The sequence below is a fragment of the Curcuma longa genome, chromosome 3 (genome assembly GCF_044706935.1).
Source record: "Curcuma longa cultivar G26 ecotype Majalengka, Jawa Barat chromosome 3, ITB_CL_G26_1.1, whole genome shotgun sequence".
Classification (NCBI taxonomy): Eukaryota; Viridiplantae; Streptophyta; class Magnoliopsida; order Zingiberales; family Zingiberaceae; genus Curcuma; species Curcuma longa.
The window spans coordinates 439024-451725 of record NC_133863.1 but is presented as its reverse complement, the minus strand read 5'-3'; the positions used below and the strand labels follow the sequence as shown (position 1 = coordinate 451725).

The 12702-nt window shown below is 35.9% G+C and overlaps 1 protein-coding gene and 1 non-coding gene across 2 annotated transcripts; both read right to left on the bottom strand.

The window, feature by feature from the left end:
• Positions 1-3527: 3527 nt before the first annotated feature.
• On the bottom strand, positions 3528-3611 carry TRNAY-GUA (transfer RNA tyrosine (anticodon GUA)). The gene is given in 2 exon segments: positions 3528-3563; positions 3575-3611. It is a non-coding gene; the product is annotated as a tRNA-Tyr (tRNA).
• Positions 3612-4345: 734 nt separating this feature from the next.
• On the bottom strand, positions 4346-12702 carry LOC141825540 (uncharacterized). Its single transcript, XM_074712919.1, has 10 exons — positions 12543-12702; positions 11257-11435; positions 10420-11139; positions 9874-9930; positions 7196-7547; positions 6904-7103; positions 5169-5245; positions 4954-5055; positions 4683-4869; positions 4346-4585 (listed from the first exon to the last, which is right to left on the bottom strand). Exons 1-10 carry the CDS (start codon positions 12700-12702, stop codon positions 4496-4498), a joined length of 2124 nt encoding a protein of 707 aa, XP_074569020.1. The 3' UTR covers positions 4346-4495.

The window sequence follows — 12702 nt, the reverse complement described above, 5'->3', positions numbered from 1 at the left end:
TCCTTCTAGAATAAAGGTTAAGAGTGGTCAAGATCAAGAATCAACACAAATCCGAGAGAAATGATTATTCACGGTATTTGATTGGAACAACTACGAAATCATAGTTGGTCAACACGAATTCGAGAGAAATGATTATCCACAGTATTTGATTGAAACAACTACGAAATCATAGTTGCTATAATATAAAAAATAAATAAGAATTTAGATGGGAAATAATAATACTGAACATTAGAATAGTATTAAAGGATACATGATAAAATAGTAAAATAATTTTGATAAAAAATTAGAATAGTACATCAAAATTTTGAAAACAACGGAACCTACGAATATCCACCCTAACTCTTGTGTTAATATATTGTAGATGTTTTCAACCTTTATCGAACCTTTTTGCATCACCACCTCAGTTGTCATCTTCGATTGATTCACGTGACCATGATCTTAAATAAGAGCATCAACAATATAAAATAATATTGGAGGACATGATAAAAATAGGACTGTAATCGGATTGAGCCAAGCCGAACATTAAAGGATTCGAGTTCGAGCTCGATTTGTTTTCCCTAAGTTCGAGTTTGAACTCGATTTAAGTTCGAGTTTGAACTCGATTTGAGTTCAATTCGACTTGTAATTCTTAAGCTCGAATTTGGTTCGTAATAAAATTAAATAGTTCATAAATGACTCGAGTTCGGTTCGAAAATGACTCATTTAAAAATTATACAGGCTTAGTTTGAGCGCACTTCATTAATATATAAATTTTAAAATTTATGTATATATATATTATAAATGAGTTCCTTAATGAATTTATTCGCAAGTCTCTAATCGAACATGTTCATGAGTTCATGAACTAAATATTATTAAGATCGAGTTCGACTCGATAATATTTAATCGAATGAATTTTTTTTCTAATCAAAAAACCGAATACGCATGAGCGGTTGGCTCGTTCACACCATTCCTAAACAAAATAATGAGATGGAGCTACTCTTCTCGTAAAATATCCAAATAGAGCACGAAAGAAAGGATTTGAAAATAACGGAACGTCCTTTTAATTTTTATTCGATATTTAATAAACAATTAGTTCGAGGAAGAGAAATAAGGAATTTTTTTTCCTTCGCGTAATTACAAAATTGTGGTCAAATAGTTTGAAAGGTTTAATAATTGCAAATGTATTTGACTTTGTAATTACGCCACTATGTCGACATTGATGCTGACTTTTGGTCGTAATTAATTTATAATTCGAAAACATTTAGTTAAGATAATTAATGAAAACACTACCGCATAAAAACAAACCTACGGCGAAAAAGTCAACAAATAAAGAAGGGCAAAAAAGCAAAAGTACACTCCACGTTTAATAAATCATGAAATGGACATTATTAATATTTGGCCATTAACTTTCGGTCTTCTATTGTATGAACAACCGCTAATTTAATAAAATTGGACTGAGCTTTAGTCCAGTGTTATGGTCGCAAGGAGTAGGACGCGATTAATCAAGTCCGAAGGCAACCTATCAGGTCTGACTCAAAGCGTCGTCAAGTCGAGCCGGATCTTCAGGTCGAAACTCGGAGTGGCATAGAGACTGGTTCGAGCCGGGTCCCCGACACCTCAGCACCGAGGCGAGTCCTCCAGAACTCAATGGCAGTACTTCAACGGAGCCGTTACCAAAGCAAAGCGCATCCACTCGGCTACTCGGCACCAAACCGAGCCGGATCCTCAAGTCGGGCTTAGAGTGTCGCAAAGCCCGGATCGAGCCGAATCCCTAGCACCTCGGCCCCGAGCCGAATCAGTCCATCCAAACATAAGGCCCACCAGCCTTACCGTTTCGCCCCGGCCCTATACGGACTCCTTTTCCAAAGACTACTCCTCCATTATACAGCCGTGAATGTCCTCCTGCCACCTCGGCGAACTCATCATGGCTGATGCCTTGACAAACGCGCATGACATGACCCTCTTAAATACCAGTCAGCGATGGAACATATACGTTGACTATACCATGCCTCCTGACACATTCATAATGGTGATGTGACTCTAATCACATCCACGATATGACACAACGCCTTCAACTTGTATAAAAGGTTAGCTCTGTATTGAAGGGAGGTACGTGATCTCACACACTCTCTTTTTTCACTCTCATTTTCTTCCTCCTTCGACAGAGGCTAACTTAAGCATCGGAGTGGTCGCGCCGGGACAACCCCTGACCTTCCTACTCACGTTTCTTGCGCTCACAAGATTTAGAAGCCTCCCTTTCATCCTCACCCAAGCTCGCCCAAGTGAGGTGCTAAAGAAGCTACACACCGAAGCGGATCTCAATAGGAACATCCAACATTATAAATAATTAATTGTAGTTATTATAATACATAATAGTTAATATAACTTGTTATAGGATTGTAGTAGTTATTAGATATAGTAGGTGTTATAATCAACTATATAACAGTTAAGTAGTTATTATAATTTTTTAATAAAATTTTAAAAATAATTTTGATAAATTGATAAAATATTTTTGATATAATAGATAACATTTAAAATTTTAAGATTTAATATTTAAAGTGTAATAATAATTTTAATTAAGTTGAGAAAGAATATTTTAATTTAATAATATTTTATTGATAATAATTTTAATTAAAATAAAATAATAGGAAAAAAATTTTTGCCCAGCAAAGAATGGATCAAACAGCGAAGGAAAAAAATGCTGAGAAAAAAAAAAACTCACTGAAAGAGAGCCGGATCCGATTCTGCAAGTCCACGAAGAACCGCGGGATTGAGGCGGCGTGGGTCTTGTGCACGGTGACAACGTTGCCGAGGAGCTCGATCGGAAGAGTAGGCGTCGGAGAGTAGGGGATCGAGCTCGGGCAGGAGAGGTTGCGGACGACCTAGTATAGGTCGAGTTGGCGGAAGAGGCGCTCCGGGTTGTGGTCGCCGGCCGGAGACTATCTCGACGGCTGCGGGAGCACAGGGGACGGCGATCGCTTGGAATGAGGAAGGCCACCGGGGGATCTAATCCTCCATCTCCTTCCACGGCGGAAGAAGGTCGAGGAGGTCGATCGACTCCTCCACGAAGTCGCGGTTGAAGCTGGCGGAGTTCTCCACACTCGCGACCAAATGTCGTTGGAGGGAAGGGCGTCGATGACGAGATGTCGTAGGTCGGATTCGCAAGGAGGCGGGCTGGCGGCCGATCGAGATCTGCGGCTAGTGAGTGGATGTCGTCGACGGAGGCTGAGGGGGAGGGGGAGGAAGCCGTCGTCCGTCGTAGGAGGAGAAATCCTGGAGGGCGGAATCGCAAAGGCAGCGATCGTCCTCCATCACCGTCGTCGGCGTCCTCCATTTCTTCACTCTGTCGGCAAAGTCTCGATGGAGGACGACGAGAAGGGGCTTGAGTTGGGAATGCGTTGACCTGTTGAGACCGGTAGCCGGTGGGATTTACCGTTTGATTCGAAGGAGACCACGGAGAGCGCCAGTTTCATTTGCTCTAAATTGGATTTAATCCAGTAAATTTTTATTTTCAAAAAAAGGAAAACTAAAAATATAAAAACAAAATTTCCGACCTGCCGGATTCGAACCAGCGACCTAAGGATAACTGGAACAACTACAGTCCTCCGCTCTACCAACTGAGCTAAGGTCGGCATTGAGTTGTGCGTGCATATTTCCCATATAATTTAATAAAAATTCGAATTTAATAAAGATTATACTGTATTTGGGTTGGGTGAGAAAATGTTTATTTACCAAAAAAAGAAGGAAAGGAAGGGAAAGAGAGGAAAAGCAAAATATTTATGTTTCCTTTATTTAAAAGGAATGAAAAGTTTATTAATGTAACATATATTATCTTGTTAAAAAAAATAAAAATTAAAAATTAAATATATAAAATTACAAATGTACTCACGAACTATTTATTTATTTATTTTTAATTATTATATATATTTGATATAGAAATTCACTTGTTGAGATTCCATGAATTAATTGAAACTCCAGATTCATACTAGAACTAGGATGATTTAATAAAACCAAGCCTCAAGCCGAGCTAAACTCAAAGGGCCAAGCGAAAGTCATTCTCTGAGTAAGAGGACAGATATAAAACTATAAAATTCTGTCTATATTACAAATATACCACGTATGTTTTTTAGATAAATCTTCACCATTGAAGGACGAGAAGGAGGAGATTTGAATTATCTATTTCTGACCTGTTGAGTCTTATCCTCGAAAATATTTATAATAAAGGCTAACATCGACGTCATGGAATAAGAACGATTGGACACTGGACAATGACGACTCCCAAACAAGGCGTAAGTGTAAACATGAATCGCATAAGTGTAGTCATGAATCGAAAACAAAACAAGTCCGATACAATATGTGGGGAACAGAGGAAAGAAAACTTATTCACAGATTCGGTTCAGTTTTCAAAACATATGATCTATCTCGATGAAGGAAGTACTTTGATGATCGATCACGGAATCATTCAACCATACAATTCAATGATCGATTATTCCACATGATACCATCTTCTCCAACTTCAAATGACAACCGCCGAGCTAAAGCACAGTCGACCAACAGCCTTGAGCCCGGTTTCCCGCCATCCACTTCCCTCCCTGTAACACTCCACCTGCCATTGCCATTGCCATCGCATGTAAGAATCTTAACGACGGAATACCCTTGTAACTTGTTTACAGAACCGAACCAAAGAAGATAGTTTGTATTACCGTGCTGGAGATGACCTCGCCGTCCTGGACACCGCCGATCACAAAGATAGAATCTCCAAGAACAGCCGTGGCAGCATATCCTCTTGCAGCGTTCATCGGCTCCGCCATGACCCAGGAGGATGCACGAGGGTCGTAAGTTTCAACGCTGGAGGTCATGCGATCGCCATCGTGACCTGCAATTGCATAGCTGAAGGAGAAACAAATGCATTAAGTCATCACCATGATCATCAGTTTTTCCTTGTTCTTCACATGGTAGAAATTTTGAACTTACAGCTTGTTGTTCAACACTGCCACTGAGTGGCAACTCCTCCTCGTGTTCATGCTGGGAAGCTTGGTCCAGTAACCTACCCTGTGGTCGAACATCTCTACTGTACTGTAAATTAAATGAGAGAGGAAGAGAAAGAATGAGCATTCAATCACTTTTTGTCTCAATTATTTTAGATCATTTATAGGAATTCTAGGGAAAAAGCTAATAGGAACTCTTACTTCAAGTATGCACTTCCGTTGAATCCACCAACAGCATAAATAATTCCTTGAAGTTCTGCCGCAGCAAGAGCGAATCGCTGAAAGAAAAAACTCAAAGTTGTTAACCGAACTAATTCACTATCTATGTAAACCAAAAATTCCAATGAGGTGCCAAAAGAAGATCATCGAACAAAAACAATAAACATCAATGACAAATGAAATAGTATATAAGGAATCAAAATAATTGTTATAAAGGTGTTAAGATTTGAAATAGCAAGTGAAGAAATGAAGATAACATTGCATGAACAAAAGGCAGAAAAAGCTTATTACTAGAATGGAGCAAAATTATGAGCTAGGATGCACCGCAAGCGATGTAATGAGAAAGATCAAAATGGTGATACATTAAGAGAAAATAATTTTTTTTAATAAATTGTCAGTAGCTTATGGAAGTTTAATTATAAAGTCTAACCTTTATTTGAACCAGATAACTCATTTAGACCATCGTTAGTCTGTCTCAGCTCAGTTCAAATTCATTGAATATTATCATATATATATCCTAGGTAAAACGAGGACTGATGGTAGAATCTATGACAATTTCAGATAATCAACTGTGGATGACTCTGTAGACCATTTGGCCTATTCTTGGGCAACCAATCCCAGAGATACAGTGGATACAATCCTTCTCATGGAAGTTTGTTGCCATTCTAGTTTGTCCCCAACGACTCTTTTTGAACTCCATCCTATATAAATATTCCCTCAACAACCACCAAAATCTTAGTCAATGTTTGTGTTGAATGTATTAAGCTTGTGAGCTTAATATTACTGTCTCCTAACCATTCAAGAATAACCTAGAGCCAAAATAAGCTATTTCCTACTACAAGTTTCTTTAATTCCTATGCTTCAGGAGCACTATCCTTGAATGATCAAATGAGTTTTTTCTAATAGAAAGCCAAGAAGAGAAGACATCAAATGAGTTTTCCTAAACTCTTCTTATTTAGATATGTTTATTGTTTTTGTTTTCTTCTTGTTCTTGTAACAAGTTTGATGGGTGGTAGAGTTAGGACCAGTTTGACATTGACATTGACATTAACCCTGATCCGCAAGGCTAGTGTTAGCACTACATGTGTGTGCTTAGAGTGTACACATGAGGGATGGTCATTGAACATCTCGAGGTTGAGAGATAGGTTAGTGATAATTTCAGAGTTAACTAAGGCTGTGTTCATGGACCAAAAGAATTATTGCATGAGGGATTGGTAGAAGAGAACTGAAAAAGCAAAGTGAGAACAAGCAGTCAACAAGTGAAAATTCAGCCAGGAAATCCTAGGTAGAGGATTGATTCGGATGAGAAACTTCTGTTAGAAACCTCCTAGCATTGTGATCTTGATTAACTCATCAATCCAATTAATTTGCTTGAAAGTATATGTGCATCTTGTGACTCAGACTGTATGTTTGTGTCATTTGTAAATTGTATTGTTTAAAGCTTTACTATTGTTGCAAATTGTTTTTAGCCATTTTATAAAATAATTAGCAACAAACCATTAAATACTCAAGTATCAGTGCCATTAAGTTTCTTTGAGCTGTACACGCATACTTTATATGTATCATTTTCTTGATGTATTACATCAGCAAGCATGTTATCATGATCATGTCATGGCCTTTTGTACACCTTTTGAATAAAGATCAGGAGAATGATATAGATCTACAGTAATAGAAACTTTCCCAGTGCAGGATTGAACAACTCAGTTAAGAATTATACCTTCTCAAGCATTGGTCGACTGTAGAGCCACTTTCCCAGTGCAGGATCAAACATTTCAACATCATAGAAACACTGACTGCCATCTCCTCCACCAATAGCGTATATCTTGCCATTCAGTGCACAACCAGCTAGATTTCCTTTCTTATGCAGCAAAGTGGGGCAAGAGGTCAATACATCCTTCCTTGGATTATAGCACTCAACTTCAGAAATAAAAAGAAAAAAATTGGTACGTCAAGCAATGATGAAAAAAAATTGCAAAAGAAAAGGGTGTACCCATGTGTGTCCAAACTACCTGTGTTCTTCCATGAAGTGTCATCGCCACCACCAAGAACATAGATATTGCCATCCATACTAACAGCAGAAGCATAAGAATGAGCACAACTCATGGACTTGAGGGAAGTTAAAATGTCCAGTGATGGTGAGAAAGAGCGCAAGGTTGATAACCAGGAAATGCCATTGTAACCACCAACAAGATATATGACATGAGCTGAACCTAGACAATCCACAACAAGTTTGTTATCATGAATTGACGAAGGAGCTTTCTTTAGTTCTAGTTCATTGACATGATTGGTCAATTGTTGAATTCTTCTCTCCGAGTCCACAGCAAGCTTTCGTAATTGTTGAATTTCTCGATCAAATTCAACCTAAATTACAAGGCAGATCAAGCAAACGGTTAATGGCGGGTTTGGGATTATGTTCGAAGATGTATTCATTTGAACACTTCAAGCCAAAGTCCATTGCCTACAAGTAGTTTAATATAGGTAAAATTGGCATTCCCAAACACAAGAACCTTATCTTACAATTTTTAAGAAAAGAACAATTAAAAACACTTTTTTACCACAGATTTACACTAGTGACATCAGATGATACATATGTTGAGACCAGGTACAAAGGCAACCAGAGTGATACCTAATAATTTGAATATATCGCACGATATGTAATGATAGATGTTAGTAAGGTACAAAACTCAATATGGGTGGGTGATAGCATAATATGGAAGTTATGAATATAATGCAAAATCTGAGAATTAGTAGTATAATGATAACATCGACACAAACATACATGCATAGAAATTGCAACTAAAACTAATTTGGAAAGAAATTATTAAATCTTGATGCATAAAAATAGAGAAGAATTAACATTGTTCAAGAGAGTTGATAGTGTGGTTGATTGAAGAGTAAGAGATTTTTTTTATATGAATGTGTATACTATAAATTCATGAAAAGTGTAGGTCAGCTTGGTCAAACTAGTGTTGATCCACAGCATGTGTCAAATACAAGTTGGCACGAAAATGCTACTATTCCATGATGGCACCAAGACTATTATTGAAATCAAAACTCTTAAATAAAACATTTTCAACATAATATTACTAAAGTAATTTTAAAATATTAAAAAATAATAATATATTTTATGATTATAAATAGCTTTAAATAACATTATCAAAAATATTGAGTACTGGAAAGTTGATATATATTAAAGAAATCTATCTGTTATCTTTATTTTTATTAATATAGACATAATAATTTAATTACTTATTTCCAAGAGAGGAGACAGATGTTAGCCTATCTGGGCTTTAGTCCAGGGGGTCCATTTTAGAGTTTAGGGAAGAAACCCATATATTTAGGAATTTCTCCATACATTAACCATTTAGCCAATTGTTCACTCGATCAGTCCTAAATCCCCAAATCAAATTCCGCGAACAGCCCGTACAACTCCTATCATCAACCAATTAGCCCGAGTAGATTATAATTCCTAGCTCCGTAACTACTTATTTCCTGTTTTTATTTCTAAATAATTTAATAATCATTATGGTATATCTTTTTAAGTATTATATAAATATTAGAAAAGGATTAGTTTCAACATGTAAGGAAGCAAAATCATGTCAACTTGCAGATTCCCGTACTCCATCTCATCTGAGCAGCAAAGCAACCAAGCTCCAATTACATTCATGCAACTGGGATCAAAGATAGATGCATAACCATGCAGATGATGTTTGAATGCCGAAGAAGACATTCAAGCTAGCTAGAGAAACTAGATTGCAGTAAACATGTAACACAAGTACCCTAGAATAAAAGTTCAATGACACAATTAAGCATGTTCAGGAAATGGATTTAACATGCCAGTAGTATATACAGGAGAAGGAAATATGAAAAATCATAAATTTACATTTAGTTTTTTAGTCAAGCATATGAAATCTGAACTCTCTCCAACTTTTATACTTTGATAAGATATATAGTGATAATAAGGGAGTTTGGTTGAAAGTTTGCCCACCAATTATACAACTCAGCAAAATACAGATTTTGCAGCACTTTAGTAGTAATATAGTTGTGCATGAACTTAATTTTGATCATTCAAAGTAGTTGTAGATGCTATAGATTTATCAGTAACAAAGAAAGAAAATATATCTGTGGTAGTTCTTTGAAATGAAAGTTTTTTCTTCATATGGACTCTAAACAAAATAGTTCAGCAATCAGGTTAAGAATTGTCATTATTGCTCAGATCAAATATTTTAATTTTCAATGCTTTGATGGTTTAGATGTAAGAATTTTTCAGAATAACAAGGGTAGAATCTGGTGCATCCTTTGAGTGGAAGAAGATATTTTTAACTTTTTTCCTTAAAAAAATCATAGGCTGCTTCCGGACGAATAAATATATGCAGCTTATGATTTTTTTTAAAGGAAAAAGTTTAAAAAGGATGCGCTAGATTCTACCAGGAAAATGTATGATTCAGGACACAGAATTTAGTTATCTCTCACTTGTACATTAAAGGATCATTTCTTAAAAAATTGTTACATACCTTAATGCATACTTAACATCAAACAGTTTGTCATATAATCTCAACGTTTAAAATAGAATCACATCCCAAAGATCAAGATGAAAATCCAAAACTAAAGTAAAACTCAGGAACCTTGTAAACACAAAACATGTAAAAGAAAGCATCCAGAGTGGAGTTGAGAGATAGAGAGAGACCTGTTTTTTTACTAGATTTTCCACCAATGCTTTCAACTCACAAAAAGCTTCTGATGGCTGCAAATATAGAAAAAGAAAGGTAAATCAAAAGAAAGAACGTAAGGTTCTCAAAAATGTGGGATTAACCTTTTCTTTATATTTCTATTTAATTTTTAGGCATAAATTTAAATTACATATATATGTGTACATTACTAATCTGTCTAAAACAGAGTAATAAATATATGGTCATAGATTTAGTCCTACATGAGATATATAGTTATTGGATGTGCAAGATTGCTTTATACATAAGGATGTTGTTGTTCTACTTTATGAATATAATTCAATTTTATCCCTCTCAATATGCCAGTCAACCTACTTAACTTGTATAACCAATAACCCGGTGATATAGAACTTGATTAGTTTGATGTCTTGTCTATTCTGTTAGCTATGGCTACAAGTGAACCTTTTATTTCTACAAGTCTTTAACATGGTCCAAATTCTGAACCATTGTTGCATTCAACTTTGTCTGATATTTAAGTGGTGTGCTAAGTTTTTGAGTTTCACTACCTCAGCAATTGCAGGTCTAGATGCATCTTCTTCCTTAACAACCGTAATAGTGTGTTCTTCTGTTCTCTGTCCAATACTCTCCCCCTTAGAAATAAATGGAAAGTTTCTATCATCTATGAAAGCATCGGTAGATTGAACTGAGTCTCCATGAGTTGCAGCCACCATTCTAAGCTTAAGCAGAACTTCTGCATTTTCTGTTGCCTCAGTGACAAATTCATGTTCCTGCAACTTGTTCTTTCCGTCCAAAGAATCACTTGCATCTAAATTATCCTGCACAATTTTATCAGCCCATTCTTCCCAATCAGACAATGGCTCCACATTTTCTGTTTCTTCAATGGTACCACAGGATTCTTTATTTGAACCAGAGTCAGTATCATCACAAGCAATAGCCGCAAAGTTGTTCTGATTAATGAAATCATTAGGCATATCACTATCCTTCTTCAACCCACATATCCTGGCATCAGTATATCTACTGCTAGTTGTTGCCTTTAAGATGTTAGTCGATGAAACAGGTAACATTTTGTTCTGGATAAGAGTAACAGGAACTGCTCTGGTGTCGGAGGATGACGGTAAAGGCACAAAAGTTTCAATTAAAGCTCTTGTCTGAGAATGATCAAGCTCAAACCAGAAGTGTTGAGGTGTATAGTAGTTATCCTTGATAATCCCCTTGAATTGTTTCTCTGTGAGGGGTGCACATTGTACCTTGAAGTGCACTGAGACCTTCATAAATAGAACATACACCAGACAAAGTGAGAATAAAAAGGCTAAAACAATTTTGATGCAACCAAAATATAAATATCTTTTGACATGTGAAAGGAAGTAACTCTAGAAAGATACCTGTGCTGGAAATTGTGTTCTTTCATCACCATCAGTCCATGCATATGAGTTGATGTTTATTTGGCCACGGCTTGTGGCCTCAAAGATGCCATGTAACCTCCGATCACTATAGTTAAATAGAAAAAGTGGTAATCCTTCTTCAATATTTTTGACATAGTTGAAGTGAGGTGAAGGTAAACCTGCCAAAGACCAAAATTGCAAAGACTTTTAAGGAAAACGTAAATGATAACAGATAGGAGTTCAATGAGAAAACATAACAAATACATGGATGATGAAAAGATAAAAGAAGATGTTGCAATTTACCAGTCCACAGTCTAACTATCAGTGGCAGATCAAGGTGTGGTTCCTTCTTAATTATAAACTTTCATAAAATATCATCGCAATGTTTTAGTTTGCAGGGTTTGCCTCTGCCAACCACAGAATTCACAAGACTTCCATCGTTTTTTTGTTCAGCAAATAAATTTTTAAAAAAATGATAACATAAAAAAGATTGTAAATGTAGTCTACTTAGATCATATTCTACCATTGAACTCAAATACTCAATAAACTATTGCTGTTGGCATTCAGATCTTTTATGTCCAGTATTAGGTAGAGTTTTCTTTTGTCTCTCTCTACTTGCACCTTCAAGCATAATCAATTCAACTTGTGTAATTGTTGATCTATTTTGAATGTCTGCACCATTTTGTTCTATTTCCCTCATTTAATAGTGTGAAGGTACAAGTAATTACTTTATGGGTTGTGTAATGTCATACTAATGTCTACAATTCTCATTTCTATTCAACTAACTTCTTATATGTATTGTTTCATATTCCACACGTTAAACCCAATTTATTTTCATTTTTTTTTGTTTCAACTCTTATTCTTCTCCCAACTATCATAATTAAAGATTCATAGTATGACTCATCAACTTAGTTTCTATATATAATATTTGTTCATATAAATTGCTAATAGTAGATTTGTTTCCTCTAATCATTAGGTGTTTTCTTAGTTCTTGGAATTGTATCAAATAATTAAAATAACTAAATTATACCTTGATCTTCTAAACTATTTCAATTTCTAGAACCTGCATTTTTGCCAACCTTGATTTTCTTCATTCTTCAATCATATTTGATTTAAAGTTACAAAATAAAAAACTAGTTTTAATCTTACTGAAAATTTTCAACTTAAAACTAATAATTATGGTATGTAAAGAAGTAAAAAATGGAAAATATTCAGTAATATCACACATGAAATGCCATAGTTAAACAAGAAGATGGCACTATTTAATCTCAAACACAATGACTAACCAAATAACTGCTTGGACAAGCACTCTTTCATTGTGTGGTGCTTGCATCCGAAGATCACACCTCCTAGGTCACTCTTGTGTAAATTCCTTGATGAAACATTGGTGTTACATGATTCTACGAACCTTGCAGTTTGTTCCATGCGTTTCTTTTGTCGTACCAT

What these genes read in the sequence shown, in the direction of transcription:
- LOC141825540 (XM_074712919.1), bottom strand. Translation starts at nt 12,702, where the DNA reads ATGGTACGACAAAAGAAACGCATGGAACAAACTGCAAGGTTCGTAGAA. An exon ending in CTAGACCTGCAATTGCTGAG is followed by an intron (nt 9,931 to 10,419) that starts GTAGTGAAACTC and finishes CTATATTTGCAG; the next exon opens with CCATCAGAAGCTTTTTGTGA. An exon ending in GCGAGGTCATCTCCAGCACG is followed by an intron (nt 4,586 to 4,682) that starts GTAATACAAACT and finishes TGGCAATGGCAG; the next exon opens with GTGGAGTGTTACAGGGAGGG.